This window comes from Aethalodelphis obliquidens, unplaced genomic scaffold, assembly GCF_003676395.1.
Source record: "Aethalodelphis obliquidens isolate GAN/ISIS:26980383/991018 unplaced genomic scaffold, ASM367639v1 scaffold18, whole genome shotgun sequence".
NCBI lineage: Eukaryota > Metazoa > Chordata > Mammalia > Artiodactyla > Delphinidae > Aethalodelphis > Aethalodelphis obliquidens.
In genome coordinates, this window is record NW_020837962.1 from 12,180,566 (window position 1) to 12,206,677 (window position 26,112).

The 26,112-nt window shown below is 49.5% G+C and overlaps 3 protein-coding genes and 1 long non-coding RNA gene across 13 annotated transcripts in view; all 4 read right to left on the minus strand.

Annotated features, from left to right (window-relative positions):
• The window catches only part of MAPK8IP3 (mitogen-activated protein kinase 8 interacting protein 3), a 47,682-nt gene extending 46,027 nt beyond the window's left edge, over window positions 1-1,655 (minus strand). Inside the window, exons 1-2 of one of the 3 annotated variants that reach the window (XM_027117852.1) lie at window positions 1,519-1,655; window positions 656-1,363 (exon numbers count right to left, since the gene is read on the minus strand). In XM_027117852.1, the coding sequence (XP_026973653.1) occupies window positions 656-973 (318 nt within the window). In that variant the 5' untranslated portion in view covers window positions 974-1,363; window positions 1,519-1,655. Of the gene's footprint in view, window positions 1-655; window positions 1,364-1,518 lie in introns of those variants that run through there. The other 2 variants (XM_027117849.1, XM_027117851.1) reach the window with 2 other exon arrangements.
• Window positions 1,656-2,674: 1,019 nt separating this feature from the next.
• On the minus strand, window positions 2,675-20,893 carry JPT2 (Jupiter microtubule associated homolog 2). 3 transcript variants are annotated; one of them, XM_027117871.1, is made up of 5 exons: window positions 20,778-20,893; window positions 15,761-15,900; window positions 10,459-10,601; window positions 7,675-7,720; window positions 2,675-6,795 (listed from the first exon to the last, which is right to left on the minus strand). In XM_027117871.1, exons 1-5 carry the CDS (start codon window positions 20,819-20,821, stop codon window positions 6,614-6,616), a joined length of 555 nt encoding a protein of 184 aa, XP_026973672.1. In that variant the 5' UTR covers window positions 20,822-20,893; the 3' UTR covers window positions 2,675-6,613. The 3 variants fall into 3 exon arrangements, with proteins under 3 accessions (XP_026973672.1, XP_026973670.1, XP_026973673.1); XM_027117869.1 differs by having other exon boundaries at window positions 20,751-20,882; XM_027117872.1 differs by lacking the exon at window positions 20,778-20,893 and adding an exon at window positions 19,229-20,723.
• LOC113626363 (uncharacterized) lies at window positions 16,634-19,221 on the minus strand. The gene is made up of 2 exons (XR_003435124.1): window positions 18,199-19,221; window positions 16,634-17,870 (listed from the first exon to the last, which is right to left on the minus strand). It is a non-coding gene; the product is annotated as an uncharacterized LOC113626363 (long non-coding RNA).
• A 637-nt stretch (window positions 20,894-21,530) lies between the features above and the next one.
• Window positions 21,531-26,112, minus strand: part of CRAMP1 (cramped chromatin regulator 1) — a 68,054-nt gene continuing 63,472 nt past the window's right edge. For all 6 annotated transcript variants that reach the window (XM_027117854.1, XM_027117858.1, XM_027117857.1 and 3 more), the window contains one exon: window positions 21,531-25,487. In XM_027117854.1, the coding sequence (XP_026973655.1) occupies window positions 25,323-25,487 (165 nt within the window). In that variant the 3' untranslated portion in view covers window positions 21,531-25,322. The remainder of the gene's footprint in view (window positions 25,488-26,112) is intronic.

A 26,112-nucleotide genomic window follows, 5' to 3' on the forward strand; every position in this document is an offset into this window, starting at 1 on the left:
TTCTCAGCATTGTCCACATAAGCTAACAATATTCCCAACGGAGGGAACCACAGGGCAAAGAAATCACCTCCGGAAACCTGGAGTCTTTCACCTGGTGCCAGAGGAGCAGCCTAACTGTGGCTTTGGTAATGTGTTTACCTCAATCACCAAATTCACCCATGTCACAGACCGTCAAAACATTGGATTAGGGATAAGGCAAAGATCTGACAACACCTCTTCTGGCTGCAGAACCATAAGAAGATCAGAAATCCCCTTTCTGGAAGGGTTTAAAATTAAAATTAAAATTGCAGCAACCAGAAGTTGTAACTGGGGTCTAGGACACGTTTGCGGAAAAACACACACAAAAGCAAAAAGAACTGGCGTCTGCAATGAGAAGTGGGTATGGAGGGGAGACGGAGGCCTGAGGCAGTTTAGGATGCAAGGTCCCCCAGTGACGCCAGGTGGTTCAGGGCTAGGGTTCCTGGCTGGAGCAGCAGGCCAGGAGGATGTGGGAGCCAGGCATCAGCCCCTGGGCCGGGCTCGGCGTCGGGGGCGTTGGTGGGATGGGCGGGGCGTGAGCTGGGGCCCGGGCAGGGCGGGGGCTAAGGGCGGGGTCCCCGGGCCGGGAAGGACTGGGGTCCCCGGGAGGGGCCCCGGCGCCTCCCGGCCCACGCACCTCCTCGGCCTGCTTGCGCAGCGCCTTCTCCCGCTCGTACTGGGTGAGCAGCTGCTCGTTGTCCTCGCGCAGCAGCTCCAGCTCCACCTCGTGCTCCTGGTTCTCGCTGAGCACCGAGTCCAGATTCTCGAGCACGTTGACCACGAGTGGCATCAGCTCCTTGACGACCTCCTCGTCGTAGCAGTGGATGAGGCGCTCGAACTCGCGGTAGATGGAGCCCGCCAGGCCCGACACCCGCTCCGACATCACCGAGCCAGAGCAGTAGTCGTCCTGGTACACGACCACGCCGCCGCCCTCGTCCATCTGGATCTCCATCATCGCGGCCACCGCCGCCGCCAGCGCGGCCTGCTGTCCGCCGGCGCGCCCGCCCGCTCCGGCTGCCCGTAGTCCGCAGGCCGCGGCCCGTTGCCTGCGCCGCAGCCGCTGTCGCCTCAGCCGCCGCCAGCTGATACTGATGCTGATGCTGCGCCCGTCGCTCAGCGGCCGGAAGTCCCGCCGCCCGGAAGTCCCGCCCCCTAGACAGCGGGGGCGGTGCCCGCCCGTCCAGCCGGAGCCCCGCGGCGTCACGCCGCTAGAGGTCGCAGGGGTCCTAACGTAGGAAGAAGCCAGTCCCCGCGCCAGAAGCTCGGCCGAGCGGGGCTGGGAGCACTTCCGGTCAGGCTCATCAGAGCAGCTGTCTGCCAGCTCCCACGACGCAGGCGTGGACTTCTACAAAGTGACAACGTTATGTCCTAAGTATATACAAATGACTTCGTACGGTTTAGACTTAAGCGAGCGTCCGTGTGCCCACCCTACCCTCCAAAGAAATGGCCGTTATCTTTGTGCGCCCCTCCCTCCCTTCCGGAGTTGACCGCGATACTGACCTGGTTAAATGTGACTTGCCTTTGTAGCCTCACTGCACAGCAGTATGTACTCCTACACAGTAGGTACTCAGAGCTCCCTTCAGAGCGGCTGTGCTTTCCATGGTCCCTCCTGGGATTCCAATTAAATGCAAGTTGCCCGTCTCATCCTAAAATCCAGTAACAAACTCTCACTTGGTCCACTTCTGTGTCCTGATGTTGCGTAACTTCTTCAAATTTACCAGTTTCACTTCAGCTATGTGTAGTCTAACCTCTACGCTGAGTTTTTTATTTCAACTTTTTTTTTTTTTTTGGCCTCTCCCCGCGGCATGTGGGATCTTAGTTCCCTGACCAGGGATGGAACCTGCACCCCCTGCAGTGGAAGCGCAGAGTCCTAACCACCGGACTGCTAGGGAAGTCCCTCAACAGTTATATTTTTAATTTCCATTTGTCCTGTTTGACTTTCTTATATTCTACCAGTTTTGGTAGGCCCTTATTTCTTCCACTTTTAGCCAGTTGATTTGCATTTTCTTTCTCTGGTATCTTGAGGACACCATGAATCTAAGACTTACACTTTCAGCTTTGGGGGCCACACAGGTGGCATGAATCCTGATCATAAACCCATGAGTGACAGCTTAGTGTTAACAGAAATGCTCTTACCCCTGCCTTTTACCTGATGCGATGCTTCAAGGGGAGTTCATCCTAACCTGATTGCACCAATGAACGTTCCTGCAGGTGATGCCCTAAATACTGTTGCACAATTTTCCCCTTGCAATGTACTGTGCTGTATGGATGCTCATCCACCCCACTAAGAGACGATCTGAGGTTTCAGTCTCACATTCAGACTGCCTGGGTTTTGATCCTAGCTAACTGTAAAACTGAGCCTAAAACCATTACCAACCTACTAGGAGTGCTATGAAGATCACAAAAGAGGCTTAGTACAATCTCTAGCAAATAGTAAGCATGCAATATAGACTTGTTTTATATTCTCAAAATAAGCCAGGACAAACATGAAATATATAATTTCTTCTGGTAAGCAAGTTACAGAGAAAGCTGGTGAATGTTTTGGGGAATGTTTCTGACTTCTGCTCTAAGCCGTTCCAAGAAATATGGCCCCTTTTCAATTCCTAAAATAGCGAATACAGTAAGCCAGCCACCACTACCACAGTCAGAGGCCAACTGACTTGTCATCAACTTTATTAGTTTTTACCACTAACATGTATGGGCAGATTTGTTACTTGGAACTGGTTAAAGAAAAAGGAGTTTTAACAAAATGATATGCTGGATAATTCTTGATGCTTACTGAAGAACACTAGTACACTCTTGAGAGCTCAAGCTAACTGAATTAGAACTTGCTTCCTTTACAATTTGTAAAGATAATTCGCTATTCAACTTTTTCTCTTTCTCATTACAAGACCCTAAAATGTAATTTGGGCACACAGGTTTCAAAAGTTCTATCAATACTTTAACTTCGAAGTATCCTCCCCTAATGCCTGCTAAAAACTCACCTAGGTCCCTGTAATGTCCCCCTCATTTCTTCCTAAGTTCAAGTTTAGATAGCACTTTGTAGTCACACACACAACAGGAAGATTTCATTCATGAGCTCCAAGAACGCTAAGGATTAAGAATATAACGAGTTCAGAAGAAACAAACGGGATAATATAGGAGGAGGTGTAGACATCCTTGCAGGGTTCAACTCACAAAGATGTTAGAACAAGTTATGCTCTGTCCAAAGAGCCGTGTATTTCTGGACAAGGCACAGGCCCTGAAGAGGGAACCCTTAGATGTCTTCCACTTCTTCACCATAATGCAGGGGAGCCCACCTTGCTCCTCTGACTCAGCCACTGCCTGACCTCTGGAGACAAACAGGCTGTGACACTCCAAAACCTCAGTGCTTGCCTGCAGCTGGAGCAGCTGCTACAAATAGGTGATGTACTGGTGCCAGTGCCTAGCCCAGTTCTGGGAACATGCTCTCAGATGAACAAGTGAAGACAGTGTCAGGTCACCCATGCTGGGTTTCCTTCTGAAGTGCTGTCCAGTTAGTTGGCCCTGATGCAGCAGTCTTCTAGAAGGAAGCCTCCTCTAGTGGAGCTCTCCAGGCAGGCAGTCTGAGAAGCTCCATCACCCTGAGTCCACTTAACACACATAAAGATATTAAGTTTGCTTGTAGGACATATGAAAATAGCTAATATATAAGAAAGAAGAAAAATCTATGCTTTCTCTACAGGACCTGAATCTATAGGCAGATTCTAATAGCTCAGCATTTCATCTACTCACTGTCAGGCTTTCGTGGAAGTTTCAAAGTCAACTCAGAGGCAAATTCTTCAGGAAAACAAGTGGTGTTAAGTGAAAAAAGAATTATTACCTTCAATTTACGTAAACTAAAAGAACACTGCCACATTCCTGTCCATTCTATTCAAAGCCAAGTCTTTGGTTTTCAAATGAAAAAACCTTAAATCCATAAACTTTGAGAAGATTAATTTTGGCATCTTCTAGTTTTAAAAAAAAAAAGGCAAACCCCATCAACCAATGAAAAGCTGTAAGGGAAGGAGCAGAGTTCAGGCACTCTGGAGAATGGACGTGGAGGAAACACGTGAACATGTCCACCCACCCACCCGCATGCACACACACTGTGCACACAACCAATAGGCAAAGACTGAGTACGTGACTGCTAAGTTTAATTCAACGGCTACACCCACTCCTCCCTTGTAAAAATAACAGAATGCTCCTCTCAAAGTTACATCGAGATGTGAGCACAGGTTTGTTGTTTTTGATACAGCTTTACAAAAAGTTGGCACCAAATGCACATAAAGTTTTAAGGCTTAATAAAAATACAGATGAGTAATTTCTCAATGCAGCTTGGAGGTTGAGAAAAGGATTCTAAGAGTTAATGAAGCTTCCAAATACAGGCAGTCCCCAATGTACAGAGCATTTTCCAAGTGGCCTCCCCCATCAGGTTCAAACGAGCAAAAACTTTTCTGCTGCTCCTCCCAGTGACCAGACTGCTCGGGGCTCTCTAAATCCATGCCCACGGCCCCAAGGAGGGAAAGGAAGAGGGAAGATGGGAACAAAAATAAGGTGATGTGGTCACTGCTGCCCAGAGGCTCTGCTCTAGTTGTTTTCCTCCTTCCCCCAGGCCTCTAACCCCAGCTCTGCTCCGGAAGTCCCTGCCAGGGGACAGATCTAGAAAGCTCTTCCCCTCATATAACTGACGGTGAGACTGAAGCCCCGAGGGCCAGCAGCATGTCAGGGTCTTCTTGGCAATCCAATTTGGAATTCATAAATCATTTTCTTGTATATTAAAAAAAAAGTTATAAATAGCAGTTCATTTCTACCTTTGGAACATCTTATTGTAAGTTAAATAAGTTAGTGTGTTTGAGCTTAAAAGCTAACCACCATTTATGACATTTTTTAATGTGGAAAAAAATGAATTCCAGACAACTTTCCTATAAATGACCATCTGAAGGATGGAGGAGATAGGAAGACTTGAGAGTCACATAGAATCAGTGTTTCTTGGCTCCAAAGTCAGCAGGGGGACAGAAAAGCAAAGTGTCTTTGCTTGGCAAAGCACTGTGTGAACCCCCCCAGCGCCCGTGGAGGATGTGGAGCTTGGCAGGGAGCTCCTGCAGGCACTTGAGCGTCCAGGCCACTAGAAGTGTGACTACATTTTAACGATGAAGACATTTTTAGCACCTGCATTAGCTTTGTAGGCACTCGTACCAGTAGCTCCAACCCAGACTGTTGGTCCCATGTGACTGCAGTACAGGAACCGACACCGTAGCCCTTTAGAGGCTCAATGGGAGAAACTTCCACCTGACAGATTACAGCACCACGATTCTTGCCAGCCCATTATCTTTGCTGGCAAATACCATGGAATGGGCCAGTTGAGACTTTACTGCCAAACTATTTAATCTCTTGGCCTAAGGTCTCTAAGACTCGTCTGGAAACTGTGAATATGATCCAGAGGTTCTGCAAAGCTTTATAAAGGGTGGCCTAAGAACACTTTCCTTCCTCTTTGGTGTACCTGAGCAACAGACTTTTTCTAGAAAGGTGTCAGAAACAGACCAGAGTCAACAGTTACTGATGTAAAGCTGGTACTTGAGAACAGGTCTTGAGCTATTATGACAGAACCCAAACCTAAGAACCCACGGTTCTCAAGCATCTCTTCTTCCCACTGTCAGCAGGAATATAAATGAAGACACATGAAGGAGTTAAATAATCCCATTACCTGGATATATCTGGGTAGTTTCAAAGTCCTATAGAAGTTAGTGGCCTTGTAGATAGGAAGTGTTGCTGGTGAAGGGAACTGTCCACATCATTGGTGAGGTGCAAAGGCCTAGACTTAAGGCTGATGAGGAAAAAAGGAACAATTCACAAGCAAAACTGCCTGTAAAGAGCCCAAAACCAGTCTCTCGTGGATGAAAGGGAGAGATTTCTACATAAGATCTGGCCAAGGATTGAGAGGGCAGAAGCGGGGCACCTTGGGAGATCAGGGTACAAAATCTTTCCATAAAGCATCAGACTGAGAACAACATTTTGGTTTTTTGTTGACAGCTGCTGAGGAAAAGCAATGAAGATGTTTCAAGAAAATCTGTGGAATTGAAGTGAAAAACACTGGGGCCGAAGTCCCAGAAACAGAGACCGTGTCCATGAAGGGTAAACAGCATGAGGATCTGAGGGGTCTATCCAGATACCCACCCTCCCCACCCCACTAGGGTTTCAGCGTGTCTTGCTCTTCTATCCCACAGTAACGGACACGTGGTTTCTGGATTTCTCTCAAAGGCTTTAAACTCTGCTACTGTGTTAGTGACTCCTAGATACCCAATTAGCCAACACACCAAGGACGTGAAGACCCCACACCTCAGGCGCACCTGCCTGGCACCACCTCCCTGCCCACCCACCCGAGAGCTCCTCTCACACCAGGGATCACGTTTCCTCCCTTGGTTTCTGGGAGGCGAGGTCTCCGGCTTCTCGTGATGGCAGTGGAGCCGGAGCAGCAGCTTCAGGTGTCCACCCAACAGACCCTCTCCCCACCCCGCTCCTTCAGGCTAAAGAAACTATAATTTTGAAATCCTATCTCTCGAGTTTCTTGTCTGGCTATGGGGGACGCAGCAGCATCTTAGTAGAAGGAGATGCTGGACTTGCCTCCAGGCGGGTTCAGGACTTTGTTGTGGGAGCGAGGCCTCGGGCCCAGCCTGGGCTCATGGCTGTCAACGGTGGGCGCAGGCTCCTGGGCGCGGGCTGCTTCTCTCGGGCCACCTGGCTCACCCGGCTCTTGTCTGGGGGAGGCGCTGGCTGTGGCTGCGGGACAAAGTCAGCACAGCGTCCTGTTAGAGGCTGCCTGCCACCCAACGGGCAAGGGCATGCCGTCCAGGGAAATGTGAAAGCAGAGCAGGTTCTGCCTGCCCCAGGGCTGGGCTGAAGCCAGGCTTGTACTGAAACATGCTTGGAAAAATCCTTGAGGGGTTATCTCCACACTGCTTGCTGGACTCCCCTCCCCTCCATCCCACCTCAAGTATGAAAAGGAAACATCCTCAAAGTGAGCTCGTCTTAAGTGAGGGGCCCAGCAAGGCAAGGCAAGGTTACTCTGGACTTTCTGAATGAACAAATTCCCATCTCTTCCTAATCGACAAAGGGAAATGGTGACCCGAAGGCAGAAATCAGTGCCTGCAGTCAGCTCAGAGGACAATGGGGGACTGACTAGGCCTGACACCCAAGCCCACGAGTGGGGTGGCTCACTGCGGAGCGATCCATCAGGGGGGAGCCCCGCCCCTACCACAGCCCCGCACTGCTCCTCCTCACCGCCCCCCTCCCCGCCCCCGTCTTCCCCTCCTTCACGCCCTCTCTTCTGCCAGGTCTGAAAGCGCTGCCCTTGGTCACAAGTTCATTGAAGGCTTTGGACCCTTGCCCTTCACTACATGAGATGAGCTTCTAGAAGAGGACGCCTTGGCCTTAGGCCCAGGCTGACCAGCACTGACAGGAGGTGCAGAAAAGTGGGAATGCTGTCACCAGAAGTAACTGAGCCCATTTCCCCTGCCTCCTTCCAACACAAAACCCTCCCGCAATCACAACTCTGCTGTCTTCACCAGCAGGCTGTGGGGGCACCAGGTTTTCCCTCCCCACCCACCAGTGGCCTCTGCAAAGCGTGGGCCCCAGGGAAGGGACAGAAAATAAGCTCACCTCTAAGGTCCAGTGTGTCCTCTCCCTCACACAGGAACACGTGGTCCTGTAACGAGGCACACCCAGGTCAATCCGCCACTCGGACACCTCCTACCTCGCGCAGGCAGACGATGGGAAAGGCGTGGATGACCTGGGTCTATTTTTACCTTTAAAAAGTTTTTATTTGGACAATTTTAACCATAAACAAAGCAGAGAGAAGAGCCCCGTGAGCCCCCAGGTAACCTGCTCTACAGCAAGTGACATCAGCTTGCTCGCCTCCATTCTGGTCTCAGCCACACATGCCTCCCAACTTCCAGCCCTCCACCCCTTAGTGGGATTATTTGAAAGCAAATCCCATATTTCATTTATCCATAAATATTTCAAGATGTGGCTCTTTAAAATGTCCTAAAAAACTCTCTCGCCACTGCAAATATTAACGACTCCTTAAATGTCTTAACACGTAGTCAAGTTTAAACTCAGCACATGTTCTCACAGTCATCCGTGTTGCACTGTGTCAGAACTTAATTCCTCTTTAGGGCTGAATAATATAACACCACATGTGTACAGCACAGCACATTCTGTTCACCCATTCAACTGCCGATGGACACTTGGGTTGTTTCCACTCTTGTTATTGTGAATAATGCTATTAAAATTAAATGTACAAGTATCTGTTTGAGTTCTTGTTTGCACAATTGGGGGTATATATCTAAGAGTAAAACTGCTGCATCATATGATAAATTCTATGTTTAACTTCTTCAGAAATGGCCAAACTGTTTTCCAGTGACTGAACCATTATACATTCCCAAGAGCAGTGTATGAGGGTTCCAATTTCTCCACATCCTCACCATTTCTTATTTTCTGTTTTTTCTGATAATAGCCATCCTAGCGGGTGTTAAGTGGTATCTCATTGTGATTTTGATTGGCATTTCCCCACTAAGGATGGTCAGCATCTTTTCATATGTTGATTGACCATTTGTATGTCTTCTTTGGAGAAATGTCTATTCAAATGCTTTGCCTCCTTTTTTCTGGTTCTGAAATTTTTATTTTAAAAAAATTTATTTTATTCAAGTATAGTTGATTTACAATGTCGTGTTAATTTCTGCTGTACAGCACAGTGATTCAGTTATACATATACATTCTTTTTCATATTCTTTTCCATTATGGTTTATCACAGGATACTGAATATAGTTCCCTGTGCTATACAGTAGGAGGATCTTGTTTATCCATTCTATATATAATAGTTTGCATCTGCTAACCCCAAACTCCCATGCCATCCCTCCCCCTTGCCTCTGCCCATTTTTGAATGTGGTTGTCTTTTTGTTGCTGAATTGTAAGGGTTTTTTACATATTCTGGCTAGATAGCAAATCTTTGTCAGATATGTGATGTGCAAATACTTTCTCCCATTCTGTGAGCTGCCTTTTCATTCTCTTGGTAGTACCTTTTGATGCACAAAAGTTTTTAATTTTAAGGAAGTTCAACTTATTTATTTAAATTTTGTTGCCTGTTTTTGGTGTCACATTTAAGAAACCACTGCCGAATCCAAGAATATCTGTCCCTATATTTTGAGTTCATTTTTGTACATGGTGTAAGGTAAGGGTCCACCTTCATTCTTCTCATGTGCACATTCAATTTCCCAGCACCATTTGTTGGAGAGACCGCTCTCCCCTCACGAATGATCTTGGCACTCTTGTGGAAATATTAATGAACCACAGATGTGAGTTATTTCTCAGCTCTCAATTCTATTCTGTTGGTCTACATGCCAGCACCATGCTGTTTTGATTCATGTAGTTTTGTAGTAAGCTTTGAAATTGGGAAGTGTGACCCTCCAATCTTGTACTTCATTTTCAAGATTGTTTGGCCATTCAGGGTCCCTTGAGATTCCATATGAATTTTAGGATAGGTCTTTCCATTTTTTTAAAAAACAAACAAACAAAACACCACAAACAAAAACAAACCAAAAAACCAAACCACACCACTGTTGGAACTTTGATAGGGATTGCAATCCTCAGTCTTTTTAAAAATTACTAAGATCTCCCCCTATTGACTCCATGTAGTTTCCTATATCTTGTATTACTCTGACTAAATCCCTGTGGTGTTGACTGATATGAGGATTGGTCTGACTGAGGCTTGGTTGTTTTGATAAGAATTCAAAGATGGTCCATGGGGCTTCCCTGGTGGCACAGTGGTTGAGAGTCCGCCTGCCGATGCAGGGGACACGGGTTCGTGCTCCGGTCCGGGAAGATCCCACATGCTGTGGAGTGGCTGGGCCCGTGAGCCATGGCTGCTGAGCCTGTGCGTCCGCAGCCTGTGCTCCACAACGGGAGAGGCCACAACAGTGAGAGACCCGCGTACCGCAAAAAAAAAACAAAATTATCAGGAACCCATAAATTCTAAGTATTTGGTAAATTTTAATCCGATGCAGTTACTGTACTTATTGATTGATGACCACTAAAAATAGTGGAATGTTTATGAGGTGAACTCCCCTGTTTTACATTCAGTATTACAAATATCCTCAGCATCCATCCATGATGTGCAGAGAAGGGCAGTGGCCTACCTGCAGTGGGCTGCCCCCACCACCAGCGACCCCCAAGGCTTGAGTCATCACGAGGCTGGAATACATTCCTCTGATGACTCAGGAGAGCTCTGAAACTTGGTGACTAATGACTACAGCCAGGAAAAGCACTGTCACCCATCTTGTCTCTTCCTAATAACATGTCACACCTTCCTCAGAGCCTTTTTAAGAGTACCTGGCTCAAGTTTTGCTTTTCTTACTCTCATGTCTGCTATCTGTATGCAGTCCATACCTTGGGTTTGTTTGGGTGTGCCATGGGTGAAGTAGCAGCGACCGGGGAGCCAAAAATGTCACTGGTCTTCCCACCAGGGGGGTTCAGACGCTGTCGAGTCTGCACAGGCATGGATTCGTCAAATATACCACTTCCTTTCCCCCCTGAAGAAAAAATCAGGATGGTTAGCAACCCGGAACATCCACCCCACCCACCCTCCACACTCGTGACTTCAGAGACCTCCTCTCACCGCAGTGCCAGTCCTGAATTCAGGCCAAGAAGGGTGGGGTGATCAGGTTGACGAGCATCCCTAAAGACCCATGTCAAACCCAGCCCCTTTCTGGGGGCCAGCTGGGGCCTTCCTCACGATTACTGAGCTGTCCCGGGCTTGCCGCTAGGAGTGAGACGGTAAGATGGCATAAAACAGCATTTTCCCCTCTAGAATTTCCTTAACCCTGAACTTTTCATGTTTTCCTGCTGAAGAATCTTCTACATTAAAGCCATGAAAAGTTCTTTCATAGATTAAAAGCAAACACCTGGGGCTTCCCTGGTGGCGCAGTGGTTGAGAGTCCGCCTGCCGATGCAGGGGGCATGGGTTCATGCCCCGGTCCGGGAAGATCCCACATGCTGCAGAGCGGGCTAGGTCCGTGAGCCATGGCCGCTGGGCCTGCGCGTCCGGAGCCTGTGCTCCGCAGCGGGAGAGGCCACAGCAGTGAGAGGCCCAGGTACCACAAAAAAAAAAAAAAAGCAAACATCCGCTAAATTTTGAGGTCAGACAGACAGAATTGAATTAATAACATGCCCTATTCAAGGCAAACCTGTAATCTGGAAAACAACATTTACTGAGAATGACTACTCTCCTCACCTCAATCTGTCTGGAGCTTCCAGTGACAACTAGATGTGTCACTGAATTACAGACATTTAACATCTTTGCTGCCAAACAGAAATGATTTGATGAGCTACAATGAAAATATGCATCTCAGATGTAAGTTCTTTTTTTTTTTGCGGTACGCGGGCCTCTCACTGTTGTGGTCTCTCCCGTTGCGGAGCACAGGCTGCGGACGCACAGGCTCAGCAGCCATGGCTCACGGGCCTAGCCGCTCCGCGGCATGTGGGATCTTTCCGGACTAGGGCACGAACCCGTGTCCCCTGCATCGGCAGGTGGACTCTCAACCACTGCATCACCAGGGAAGCCCTCAGATGTAAGTTCTTATAAGCTGATGGCTAAGGCATGGACATGAGAAGTAAATGCTGACGTTAAACAGGAAGATGCTAGCACATGCCACCAGCCCATCCCCCTCTGCACTCAGCAACCAGCGCCCCCCTTCCACCAAGCGCCCACTAAGATTTATAATCTTACAGAAGAAAGGTGCATCCACAAATGGCTATGAGACCAGACACAAGTTGCTCGGCCCCTCTGCGCCCCACATTCCTCACCCTTTGAACGGCGGTGGTACAAGGCCCTTCCTCACGGCGCTGTGAGGGGATTCAGTGACTCACTGTCGCTTGTGTGTCAAATGCTTACGACAACACTGGGGACGTAAATGCTCAGTGAGCATTTGCTAAAGAAGCTTCCCTTGGACACTGTTCAGTGAAAAAGGCACAAAACGATCTAGACAGCACACAGCGTCTTACTGTAAAAGGAAGGGTATTCTTATCCACCTGTATGTGAATAAAGGGCATTGGTTACTCCACTTTCCTCCCTGCTAAGTGCTCCCCTCTGGGGGCCATGTGTCTGCTCAGGAAATGGGGTGGCTGTGGTACAGGGGCTTAGGACTGCTAAACATATTCATTTTTATAGTTGTGATCTTTGTTGACTGTCTCCAGGAAATTCAATTTTAAACAGGCACTTCTTGGCTGTAATAACCCATACTGTTAGAACACGGGACAGTGCACCGTCAGAGGAGCATGGAGCTCCAAGGAGGAGGAGGCTCCATGGGGCGCTTGTCCCCTCGCAAGCCTTCAGACTTGACCAGCCTTTCGGGACGCCGGTTGGTTGTCTGGGGGACACAAAGCACAGCTCCACAAGGACGGGAACCTGGCCCTGGAAGCTTTTCTGGGCCAGGAGAAGCTTAGAGAATGGGTGGGACTGACTGCAGGAAGATGCACACATTCGTGTCGTTTGAGGCCGATCACAAGCCTTCCAGCCAAAGCCACAGCCTCCCAGCGACCCGCAGCCCTCGGGCTGGGGCAGGCGGCACAGCATGGGGTCAGGACCCAGTGCCAGGCGGGATCCTGCTCAGCCGCTAACCAACTGTGTGACAGCACCTGGCTGGGGTCATTGGTGAGATAAGTGAGTCGACACGTGGAGTGGGCAGAGCAGAGCGTGGAGAGGAAGCTCCCAGTCATGCTGCTGGGCTGCTGTTACAAACAGGGTGTCGTCAGCAGAAGAAATGTTTGGACTACAAAGTGGAGAAGAGCTGCTGCCCGAGGTCACCCCTCGCTGCTTGTTACCACGCTGTTGCTGGTCATGCTTAAGTAAATTCTTTCTAAGATCGCATTCAGCTTATTTTAAAATGCAAGATAAAAATAAAAGTAACTCAATTTCAAGTTTTTGGTTAAAGGCACTGCTCATTTAAAAACATTTTAAAAACTATGAAACATGACACAGATAAGTACCTAAGATATAAATAAAGCAAACACCCAAGTAACGATCACAGACAATCACGCGTCTTACAGAATGTTATCAACTCCCAAAAACCTGTGTGGTTCTGTGTCCGAATTTTCTGGAAACTACAAACTTCTTCTAGTTTTACCATGTATATGTCCAACCCTAAACAACACAGTTCTGTTTTTGAATTTTATGAAAAGTAAAATAACAGACACACTGCACATCTATTATTCAACATTTTACCTGAAAGATGAATTCGGCTATGAAGGTGGAAAAGATGCTCAATTCACTCATAATTGAAGAAAAATAAATTCAAGATATGCTTTTTAAAGAACCAAATCACAAGGCACAGCGCCTTGCGTGGGGAGCAAGCGCTACAGACATCCTGGAGCACACGTCTGAAGACCAGTGGAAGCACCAGCATTTTATTTATTTATATTATGATTATTTATTTTTGGCTGTGTTGGGTCTTCGTTGCTGCACGCGGGCTTTCTCTCGCTGCGGTGAGCGGGGGCTACTCTTCGTTGCGGTGCGTGGGCTTCTCATTGCGGTGGCTTCTCTTGTTGTAGAGTACGGGCTCTAGGTGCGCAGGCTTTAGTAGTTGTGGCACGAGGGCTCAGTAGTTGTGGCTCGCGGGCTCTAGAGCGCAGGCTCAGTAGTTGTGACACATGGGCTTAGTTGCTCTGCGGCATGTGGGATCTTCCAGGGCCAGGGATCAAATCTGTGTCCCCTCCACCGGCAGGCAGATTCTTAACCACTGCGCCACCAGGGAAGCCCTAGAACCATCATTTTAAACTGACCCAGCAATTCCATTTCAGGAAATTTACCCCAATTGATATATTCAGGAGGGAAGTTGGGAGCACGGGCTTTGGAGTCAGGAAAACCTGCATCCAAAGGCTAGTTCTGCCACCCCAGCGAGCTGTGGACTCAGGCAGGCCAGTGAACCCCGAGCCTCAGCTTCCTCCTCTGTAAAGGGGGTAACGCCACCTATCCCCCAAGCTGTGGAGAAGACCGGCACCCAGCACAGCCCCTGAAAAACACCAAATGACCCACCCGTATCAATCACCACTGTCAGGAGGAGGTCTAAACCAGAAGCATAGATGAAACACGGCACCCGACCAGCCTGGGTTAACTTCCAGTGACGGCCAGTGGCAAGTCCCTTGCTCCGAACGTGCTCCATTAGGCCCTCCCCGGAGTCTGCGGGGTCGAGTCTGCGGGGCTGGACATACCAGCAGGTTCCCTTCTGGGCTGCCCTTGAAATTCATCACAGGTGATTTTCTTCCTTCTTTCCTTGCTTCCCTCCTTCCTCTTTTTTTTTTAAATGTAATTTAATTCATCAGTTAGAAAGAGTTCTTGGGTGACAGGAGGAGGCAGAGGGGGGACTCCGGCGTTTGTTAAATGCTCAACTATCAGCACAGAGCACTTGGCAGGACAGAAAACAAACCCCAAACAACAGGACCATGAGAAGCAGACATTTTGGCACAGGGCGTCCTGTCGCTGTCATGATACCTTGCGACTGTGCACAACGTAGGGGTTTTCTAACTCTCCAGTCAGGAGGGGCCCAGGCTGCCCACAGGGCACGAGATGGGCGGGGGAGCATGAGATTCCGAGGGCCTGGCAAAGCAGCGCCGCCCCACGCTGCCACACTGTCTAGAGAACCCGAAGCCCCAGAGACAGCTGCAGCCGCGCATGGTGCCGAGCCAGAGCCACGGCTGCTGGTGCACCCACCTCCAGTGCCTCCAGTCTGAGTCTATCTGCCGCATCACATCGTTGGTACAAAGGATGAGCAGGGCTGAGCACTCCTGGCCCTGCACCCCCACAAACTGGGTAGGGGAGAATGTTACTCAGCAAGAACCACCTGCTTCTCTGCTATAACTAAATCCAAAGGTACCACTAACCTCCACCCCTCCTTACCCCCCACCCCAAACACTGAAAACAACCAACCAACCAAAAAACTAGCTTTTGAATCTATTGCTTTGTGTGTCCTCTAGGTCTGTCAAGCAATATTTGTACCCAGAATTGGGGTGGGGTAGGGAGCAGTTCCAGCTCTGGTTCTGCTTGATTTCATTACTTGTCTGAAATTCTGACTCCTGTGTTGGGTCTCTCAGATCTTTAAGGATGGAACAAACCTTGTCTTCCCCTCGTAGATACAGACAGGGGAAAGCTCCTCAGGTAACTATCACTGTGCAGTCGCTCAGCTGGACCGTCCATCAGCCAAGAGAAACACTCTTCTGAGATTCCCTCCCACTGGAGCCACTAGAAGGTGGGTAAGTAGTGAGGAGCCACACAGATGTGTGCCAGGCTCAGCCACCCTTTTTAGTTTCAATCCCACTAACAATCTGATTAAAACTACTCTAAATGCACAATTTGCATGCAATTTCAAGAATCTCAAGGAGTCCATGGGACAATTTGGGGAGCCTCCGTGGTGGGAACCAGAACCCCACCATCTGCCTTTGTATCCTCAGTGCCCGTACACAGCCAGTATCTGGTGACAGATGAGGGGGAGTTCCAAAATGACCGAGCCACCTTCAGGACACAAAGCACAAGTCAGGATAAAACTTTCCTTCCACTCTAGGACTCTGATGGCAGGGGATAACCTGCACCAGAAAATATCTGAAAGGATCAATATAAAGAAAGGGAAATTTTTATCAAAAGAGCAGCACAAAAGAGAACAGGTAGAGGCCAAAGGGTTAAGGAGTCAAAAGCCCATACCAGGGGGATTGGTCCTTTTGGGTATGTTCTGAGGTTCTTCAGTTGATCCAAAAATATTAGATGCCATCCTGTCGGGCCTGCGTGGAGATGCGGCTTCTTCTGGACGATCACTCGGCTCTCCTCCCGGGGGCTTCATGGCCCTGCAAGCAGACAGGGTGTGAGGGACCGACAGATGGCCCGGGCGCCACCATCCAGGGGCTGTGGCACAGCCAGACAGGGCAGACATCTGTGGGAAAACTACACACCGTGGCACGACAAGCTCATGGCCGTTGGCCAGCCGGCAAACCTCCCTCCTTGCCCTTGAGTTCCCTTAAAGGTTTTCTCTGCACATCTTGATTATGCCAAGACCTCCAGAGATGTGCATACTCTGAAGTTACTCCTGTGACCTCTCATTAGTAAAATTAAAGTTTCCATAAAACAGGCAAACTGAGCCAGTTCAGTAGAATTTAATAGTCACTTTAATTAGCAGACAATAGTGCTGGGTGTTGTAGCTCACACTCCCTCAGCGTTTATACACGCTAGCTCCTGTTCCAAAGAACTGACACGGCCACCCTCTAAGGCAGGCATGATTTTCACAGAGATGAGTGTGAGCTAAAGAGAGGGCCACACAGGAAGTAGCAGAGCCAGGACTCAGACGCAGACAGTCTGGCTGCAGAGCTCAGACTACACCCTAATAATCCTCAACATCCTCTAGAAAGAAACGACGGGGCAGTGCACCACTTACCCAGAGTAAGCTTGACCCAGAGAGCTGCGTCCTCAAAAGGGCAGCCACTGGCCACTGTGGCCAGTGGGCACTTGGACATGGGGGTCTGAGCTCTGATGTGCTGTAGGTATAGATTACACACCAGACTTTGAAGACTCAGCACAAAGAAGAAAAGGCAAAAATATCTCTTTAATTGTATCTTTTACATTGATCACATGTTGAAATAATGTTTTGTACATATTAAGTTGAATAATATCTATTAAACTTAATTTTTCCTGAATCTTTTTACTTTTTAAAGTGTGGCTACTAGAAAATTTAAAATTCCTTATGTGGCTCACATTTCTAATGGAAAGTGTCAGCTCAGACCATGGGGAGCACCACCCCCACTAACCCACGAGAGTCTTGGGAATCTACACCAGGCTGATGATTTCCAGTCCCAAGGTCTGGTACCACCAATGACAAGTTAAACATCAGACAGATCAGAACACACCAGCTGGACCACTGTTCACTTTAGATCAACACATGTGCAGAGTGTCACCCCAGCACACACTGGCATCCTTCAAGTGTGGATTTTAATTAAACACCCACAGAGATCAGTGCTATTCCCACACTCAGTCACCACCAGCCGAATCTACTGTGGTCTCGATCTTTGGGAATCTGCCATGCACTTGGAGGCTGGGTATTTCAGAAGTGGATGAGCAGGACCTTGAGTCACTTTTTATTGCAATAACTGAAGAATTAAGAAAATTTCATAAAGCTCTTCCCTGACACCCCAAGAGCATCGGTCTCCTTCAGCAGGGCAGCATAACACTGAATTCATATGCATCTTTACAGGAAACCTATGGCCACACTGCAGGATCTTAGCTCTCCCACCAGGGATGGAACCTGTGCTGCCTGCAGTGAAAGCGTGGAGGCCTAACCACTGGACCGCCAGGAAAGTCCCAGGACACCTAGATTTTCAAACGTATTTTAAAGCAGAGTTTTAAACTGCTGAGTGGCCCCTGCTCTTTCACCAGTCCTAAGCAAGAGGACTGCCTGTGACCCCAGACATTTAGAAAGTGAAACTGCGGAGCTCGCCACACAAAAGCGATGCAGACACTAGAAGAATAGGATGTTTAACATGCTGTTTCCTCAACAGAGCTAGAAAGGGAGCTGATCATTCGTTGTAATTTAAAGGGAACAGAGTTTTCTGCTCTCTGGCTGTAAAGCAGGACAGCAGAAAGTGCTCGTCTGCTCCGAGGGCCACCAGTGTGCCTGCTCACTGGGACGGAGACCGCAGGCAGGCTGCTCGCCACCACCCAAGCCGCCACCCAAGCCGAGTGCGCAGTGGGCCAGCCTTCCACATGGGTTCAGTCACATCAGCTTGAAGGAAGGGGCCAGGGATGCCTGTCCAGCAGTTAGCATTTCCTTAAGGATTTGATAAAGAAAAAAATTACTCGGTTTAAGGGAAAAAACCTTTTTTAAAAAAATGACCAATAACCAGACTTAAATTAGAAAGGCAGTAGTAAGACCTCACGTCAGGCCCTCTGGTGGGGGACACCCGAGGCCATCCGACTCCCACACCCATTATAAATCTCACAGCCCCAACACAATGACATTCCTGATTTTTCTTGGCATATTTTCAAGCAGGTCCAACAGGCTTGGGTCTCTGAGATCTGCCATCCTCAGAACTGTACTGAACTTAACATCAAGTCTCATACTGGCATGAATTAAAATTCCTATTTTACTGACTTACTTGCAACACAGCTTTTCTTTCAAACCCTCAAATTGTCAGACCAGATGTGGGGTAGGCTCCCCAGCACTCTCTCCTCTCACATTCCACATCCCTGGATACACGCCTCTCCCTGGCCTCCACCGCTTGCTTCACTCTAACTTGCACGTTCCCTAAGCACCTACCACGGGTGGGCCTGCACCAGACCCTGTGGATGGAAAGACAAGCAAGAGCAAGTCCTGGGCCTGGAGAAGCTCCCCGCTTTCTGCGAAGGCTAGAGCTGTGCAGAGGCAGTTTCCATGTTCTGCATGAGTGATGCCACAGAGGCACTGAGTGTCACTGGAACTCCAAAGACACCTTTGGAGTAGGTAAGGCTCAAATTGTGTCTGCAGTCTCCATGAGGAAAGAGAACCACTGCAGCACAGGAGGTAAGCAATATTTATTTGAAACTGCCAAATGTTAATTTGGGGTGGTGGAAATATGTTATTATATTGTGTACTTTTCTGAATTTTATTTTACTTTACTTTGAAAAGAAGGGAAGGAAAGTGGTGCCCAAGAATGTTGTAGCAGAGAGATTATCGTACACAATGGCCAAGTTTCCTGCGAAGAGGTGGCAAGCGTCTCCACCACAAAAGCTATGGGGTGGCACTAGGGTCGCACAGCCTTGCAGCAGTCAAGCAAATCACACAAGCGTCAAGCAAATCACACAAGCTGGGTCTCGAATAAACCGGACTGAGAGTTAAATAGACATTTCCATAAAAACAGAAGCTCCAACAATGGCTCAAGGCGGCCCTCACAGGCTCACTATCAAGTGCAGGTATCACTTCAACCCTAATTACAGGAGGGGGATGGGAATACCAGTAGCTCAGACGTCTTGGGGATGACCTCACTACATGGGGATGCCTCCCAGTTATGGCTTCCTTTTTCAGTACCCCTTGGATACATTTCAATGAAGACATTCCAAGTACAAAACAGAAACTAAGGGGCACGTGATAAGAAAATACACACAGCTCAAGTGGACCACAGAAACAGCAGAGGCCACATCGACGCTCACCTGGAGGGATCCATGCGTGTGACCCCCCTTCCAACAGCTTATTCCTGTATCCCAGAAAAGCTATGGGGGACCTGCCAGGTTTGGAGTGAAGCTGCAAAATAGACCTAGATTAAATTCTTTACAAATATACATCCTGCAGCTTAAAAGACCTCAGATTAATGATGGCTAAAGCATAATGCTTTTATAGTTCAAAATCCCTTTAACACCAGATAATCCTTCAGCAAGAAAACAAAAGTAGGGTTTTAAGAGAGGAAAACCTGGCCCAGTAATCTTACAGCCACCACTTGATTCCCTTCACAGCTAAGTAAAAAGGCCTGTCGAGCTAGTCAATTCCTCTAAGACAAAGCTGCTAACTGATCCCAAGCAGGAGCTTCCAATCGATCATCCAATTAAGATGGGTTTTCCTTCTCCAACATCCTAAAAGGAAGAATTTTCTCCTTATCCTCTCCAAAAACTAATGCCCCAAAGAAATGTGGGTATCAGTTTAGAACACCAGCTCTGCACTGTCGCCTACAGCTTGGAAGTCAGCCTCACATCAGCGTTCCTCACAGTGCTTATTCGCTAACTGGACCAATGTTTGCTAGGCATCCAGTGCCAGGCTGTGTAAACAAAGAGTGTACTTAGTGGACACAACGGAGAAAGTGCTGGGAAGCAGCCCTTGCCCAGCTGGTGTGGGTGGTGCAGAACAGCAGCTTTCAGGCACCAGAAACCTGACTCATTCTGAGCACTCCAGGATATACTTCTGGCCCCATATCAGCACAGATCTAGACGAGAGTGATTAATAGTCACTGTTACGTGGGATAAGGACTCATTATTTGGGTAGGAGTATTACTGAATACTGACCTAACTCCCTCAAATTTACAGGGATTTTATCACTCGAAACAATTCTTTAATTTTATATACTGTTTACCTCAACAGACGTCACACTCTTCTGCTTTTATTGTGGGGCTGGGTCACAGAAAAGGCTCACAATAAAGAAAACTCTTAGGCAGCTTAAGAACCAGCTGGACAACGCAAGCTGGCTCCTCCAGCGGCAGGACACTGCTAGCTCTGGCGACTCTATTTGACTCCCAATACCCATTGCTCTACAAGCTAAAAAGAAAGCAAGCGCGCTGCTATGTGTTCCTGAGTGTTTAAACCCAGTCGAAACTCCTTCTATCACTTGCTGTCCCGCCTGTTTCCTTGTCAGTAAAGTGGGGGAGGGCGCCGCCTGGCTCTCGGGCTGCGGCAGTGCTGAGGGCTCCCGGGACGAGACTTTGCCCCGAGGCCCATCCACTCGCGCACACGCCGCAGGGCCCCAGAATCCCAGCAGCGCCGCCACGCCCGCCCCCCCCGCAGCAGACGGCTCGGCCAGCATCTCCGGCGCGCTCGTCAATGAAGGAGCACGTGCTGGGACCGGACGCGCGGGGAGGCGCGCTCAGGCCTCCGGGTCCCGCGGGCGCGCCTACCTCCCCGACCCGGCCCCGGAGGCCCCGGCTCTGTGAGCTCACCGCGGCCGCCCCGCCGCCCCCGCGCATCCTACGTGACCGTGGCTGCGCCCGCGCCGCACCTGGAGCCGGCCCGGTCTCCCTTACTCTCCGGCGCCCGGAACATGTCGGCCGCCACTCGGAGCCTCCCGGCCGCCTCGCCGTCCTTCCCGCTCGGCCCCGCGCGACCCGAGGCCCGCCTTCTCGCTCTTATTGGGCGCCGCCGACACCAGTCAAGCTGCATCAGCCTATCGTGGTGTCGAACTCCGCCCCACGAGACGGAAGCTTGGTGAGCCCTGCGCCGCGCTCGCGGCCGATTGGTGAGAACAGGTACCGCTCACGGCGCCGGGCGCCGCCATTGGGCAGTAACCCGGCGGGGGACTGTCCCTCCCCACTCTCCCGAGGTGGGCGGGGTCGGGCACTATCCGGGCACCTGGCCGAAACTCCCCGCAGCCCCGCGGGGGCCTCCCGCCCGCCTCCCGGGTCTGCCGTGCCGGCACCAAGCAGCACCGAGCTGGGTCCAGCCTGTCCGGAGACGCTTGGTTTTCGCCAGCCAGTCAATGGCACGTCGATACGTGGCCAAAGGAAACTGCAATCGCAGTTCCTCTGTCCTGCACATCGTGGGGGCAAGAACACTAACTCAGAAATGGGAAGCAAGGGATAAACTATGCCAGCTGTCTGATTTCTAGCTCAAAAAAACAAAACACATTCAGCATTGTATTGTTGCTCAGTTACACTGTGGACAGCCCATCGATTCCTCTGAGATCTCACCAGATGAGAGCCACTTGGGCTGTTTGCAAAGTGCACACTTAAAAAGAAAAAAGCAGAAACAGTAATTATTAGATCAAGTATTAGTATGTATTTATGCACAATAATAAAAACAGATTTACAAGTTGAACTGGAAATTTAAACATAAGAAGTTTAACAGCTTTTGTTTATTATATTAAATAACCAAACACCTTTTATTCCCCAAATTGATAAAGAATAAATAATATAATTTACAATATGGTACAAAAAATAATCAGGAAGGACAGGCATTCTGCTTTATACATACACTGTATATGTATATTTATAATCTATAAAACAAATTCACATCTCAAGCCGAAAACCTTAGATGATATGGCTTAACGATTATTATAAAAAACAGCAATAAGTTCTGCTGCCCAGAAGCTCTAGAGCCGGTTATCCTGTTACAGAACAAAGGGCATGGGCTACTGTAGTGCTTCCAAGACTTACCTCACCTAACACGACTTACAAGTTACTGTAGGATTAAGAGAGTTTTGACAAGTCAGGAAAGGTTTGCTGTGGGTTTCTTTCTTTTTTTTCTTAAGACAAAGTGCCATATTACCTCCTAAATGCATCTGATAGATCTCAATGTTAAAAGAAAAAGCAACTGCTGTTTTCCTCCTCCACTTGTTTCAAGTGTCTTTTATTCTATGACTGTTCTTTGTACATGTTTGGATTCAATGGTGTGATCTAGTTAAAGATGCTATTAAACTGAAAAGACACCACCAGTAATGAGGCTATGGTACAGAATGCTAGAGAATGGGACTGAGGTGGGAAAGCAAGTGGATGAACCGATGAAATGGTTCCAAATACCCCCACTCCCTGAGCAAGTACCCTACGCCCAGAAGACACAGAGGGATGAGAAAAATGCCATCACGAACCTTATGTGGAATCACGAACTTCAACTTGCCTCTGCACCTTCTGAAGAATGGAATGCTCATCACTGGATATTCACAATGAAGAATCAAGGCAAAAACAACTCCCTTGAGACCGAAGATATTCAGTCTCAATCTTTAGAAGAGATGAATCAGCAAAAAGATCCCTAACAACGTTAGAGTGACTAGGGGAAGATTTTTCTGAGAAACTGACCTGGTCTTAATCACAACATGCTCAAATGCACAGAGGAAGCCACAGGTGTATACTGACACTATCACAACTTCCGCTGGAAAGGCAGAGGGAGACGCAGAAGTGGGAGGTGTCTCTGCTTGGGTCTTTTGAAAAATTCCAGGCTTTAACATAACAGTTGCTTATTTTCATACATATATAATCATTTAGGTTGGGAGAAAAGGCATCCATCATTTTAATGCTACAGATGACACCATTTTTCCTTAATATGGCAGGCAAATGCTTATACCTGTCTGGTTGCTAGAGAAGCAGGGTTCTCTGAAATCATGTCAGCTTTATTAAAGGTTTGAGAAGAGTCAGTCCACTCTCCTCCGCAACTCACCTCCCCACTGGATGACACTGGGCAGTCAGCTACTCCCAAATGGAGTCTGTGTGGGAGACCCAAGAGGGACATGCTGCTGAATAAACGGCCGACAAAGTCTTATCCAGATCTACAGAGTTTTCCTCCTGCTGGACGTCCACCAGGTGACAGGTGCCAACCTACCGACCAGACTACTGTGGGGTGTCCCCTGATGGATAAGCAGCTCGGGATCGCTACTGTCCCTGGCACAGTGCCCACTGCCACTGGGCACTGCCCCCCGCATTGATGCAGTAATGCTACTTGGCATCTCTGGTCCCAGACAGTGGGAATACAAGAAAGCTGGCAGTGGCCTAACCTTGGCCTGATCCACTGTGGATCTAACCGGGTCGGATGCCCAGAGACAGACCTACTGATCTTGTTTGGCTCAATAAGGTGCTAATTTCAGGAAGCTGATACATTGATCACAAAACACAAGCTAGTTTAAAGAGACTCTGGACTCAAATACTGCTGTCTATCTCTCTTAAAGTGGTACCACATCCCTTTCTTTCAGACCTCCAGAGCTTTGGGACTGTTTTTTCAAGAGCCCAGGAGGGCTGCCCACACAGGCTTTTCTTAGTGATGTTTGTGCCTAAATCCAGATCTGAAAGAGGGAGGCCACATGACAGGCAAGAGCTCTGAGGAAAGCTGGAGAGGAAGGAAGGAAGCTATCGCCTGGAAGCCACTGTCCCGCTTCCTCTGCAGCTTGGAGGGGACAACCCGGCCTGCAGCCTGGAGCAGCTGACCACGCTGGGGAGGCGGCAGGATCAAGAGCGGCCCTTCTGTTTGTACTCGCGAAGGACCTTCCCCTCTCCTTGCACACTGGCTCATCTCTTCGCGGGGGGCGGGGGGGGGGGGGGGCGGGCAGGGGGAGGAACCACAGGAGAGGCCCAGCTGGCCTCGAAGGCTGCCAGTCCACAGTGAGCTGGGAGAGAGGCAAGGTGATGAACACTAACAGTAGTGGGCTGGGGCGGATTCAAGAAGCCACACTGACTGCAGCTGCCGGGCAGGGGTAAGCAGCAGGTGGGGTGGTGCCCCAACACCACAGCACTGGTGCCCAGCCACATAGGTGTGCCTGGATGGTGGTTTGTGTGTTTGGCCCCGCAAGGCTGAGAAGGCAGAGGAGCTGTGTTAACTCCATTCTGGGGAAAGACTGGATGTTGCACTACCCGAGATGGTGACGGCTGGTCATCCGAGGAGGCTCAAGGAGCACACCAGAGGGATGTGGTTTCAGTGCACCCTGACTGCGCGTGATGTCTGACCCTTGCCTGGATTCCCTGAACAGGAGGAAGAGAAACAGGAGACCATGAGGCAGAAATACAAGCAAGGGATTAGACATATGCATTGGGGCATACTCTGCACTGATGCCAAGGAAAGGAAGAGAGAACTTTCCCTGCAAATGGCATCTGTCCAAAATGCTAGGCAGAAACATGTCAGAAGTTCAAGATCATCAGGAAAGTCTTATCTGTAGTCAAATGAGCGCTTGGGGATCACCCTAATAGAGAGAAATAACATCTCAGGTCACCGAGAAGAAGTGTGCAGATAGACGCGGGGAAGAAACCAACCAAACAGGAACCCTGTTCTTCCTCTCCAATGTCTCCTAATTCTCAAAATACGAGAAAAGCATTTTCTGACCAGCTTAGCGGGATTTTTTAAAAAGTCCACACAACCCGCATAAGACATGATTCTTTTCCCCCTTCCTGTTGAGTCAGTCAGAACAAAAGCTCCAGATGAGGAAGCACTAGGCCATGGTCAGGATTTCTGGGGAGGTGGCACCAGTTGCACTGACCTGGGACCCTCCCACTGCCCCATGATTGGAGTGTCCTCTGCAGTGCCCGCTGTCTCAGGTCATGCCCAGCTGTCCTCCTCGTCCTCGCATTGCAGAGGGAAAAACTGAAGCAGGGAGTGGGTTTGGCGCAAAGAAGGCAGCAATGCCCTGGAGCCTCCCTGCAGAGAGCAGGAGGTCACAGCTCCCAGGCCATAACGACGACAGCCAGGCCCACCACTCTCTTCTCTCAGAAAGAAAACACCCTGAAACGTCTGACACAATGACCGAGGCAGAAGCGTGGGTACCATGCAGACCCTAACACATGCTCCTGGCAGGGGGTGGGTCCGACGCCAGGGCCACATCTGACACTGGCCTTGCCGAGGACGCTCCCTCATCGCCTGGCCACCACTGCCTCGGCCTGCTGGGACATGGCTGTGTGCACGTTGCACGTTCTGGGTGCAGAGGTGCCTCTGTTCAGACTGTCTCCTGGGAGTCCAGGCTTGATTTATGTTTTCTCTCTTCTAAAGAGGGCTACCCCTATGATGCTCGAGGACCACCAACCCCGTAAGCTGTCCTCTGCAGCCTCCGGGCTGCCCCAGCCATGAGGCACAGTCACTGGGACAGGTCACCGACCGGGGGGCCACCTCCACCGCCATCAAACAGAACCTCTCGGCGGCCAGGCTCAGCGATGGACAGCTCTTGGGCCAGATCGTTGAACCGGGATATGTAATCGATGCTGTTTTCGTTCATCATGCACACCAGCTGGGAATCCACAACCTGTGGGAGAGGACACGGGGAGACGAGTGAGCATGCAGCTGGCCACCACGGCCAGACTTAAGCGCAACTCCCTCTACAATGAGGGTGAGAGTCCCTCCGGCGGCCACGTAACAGCGGCCCCCGCACTACAGGGACAACCTCAGAATCACCTCCATCACTGCGAACACTCGCTCTGTGGACAAGTATGCACTGTGAGCCCGGCCGCCCAGCTGTCGGGTCAGAGTGGTGGGTCCCCGGGGAGGACGGTCAGTGGACAGAGAGGCAGAGGGAAGGCAGCAGAACTAGGGACTGTGGGGTGGCCTGAAGGAGACAGAAGTGGAGGAGAGAGTTTGCCACGGGCTTGCGTGTCAGAGGAGGGTTTTCTGAGGTGGGGTGTGAGCAGAAGTGTGGGAGCAAGTCATGTAAAGCCACGAGGGAAGCACATTCCCGTGAGAAGAAACAGCAGGTGCAAAGGCCCTAAGGTGGGAACAGCCGGCTGTTCAAGAAACAAGAAAGATGGTGGATGTGACAGTGAGTAAGGCAGAGAGTAGAGGAGACCAGAGTGTGCACAGTGGGGCCTCACGCATCAGGACTGTCCTGTGGGCAGAGCCAGGGAGTTTACTGTCTCCTCCCGCACCTCCAGCAC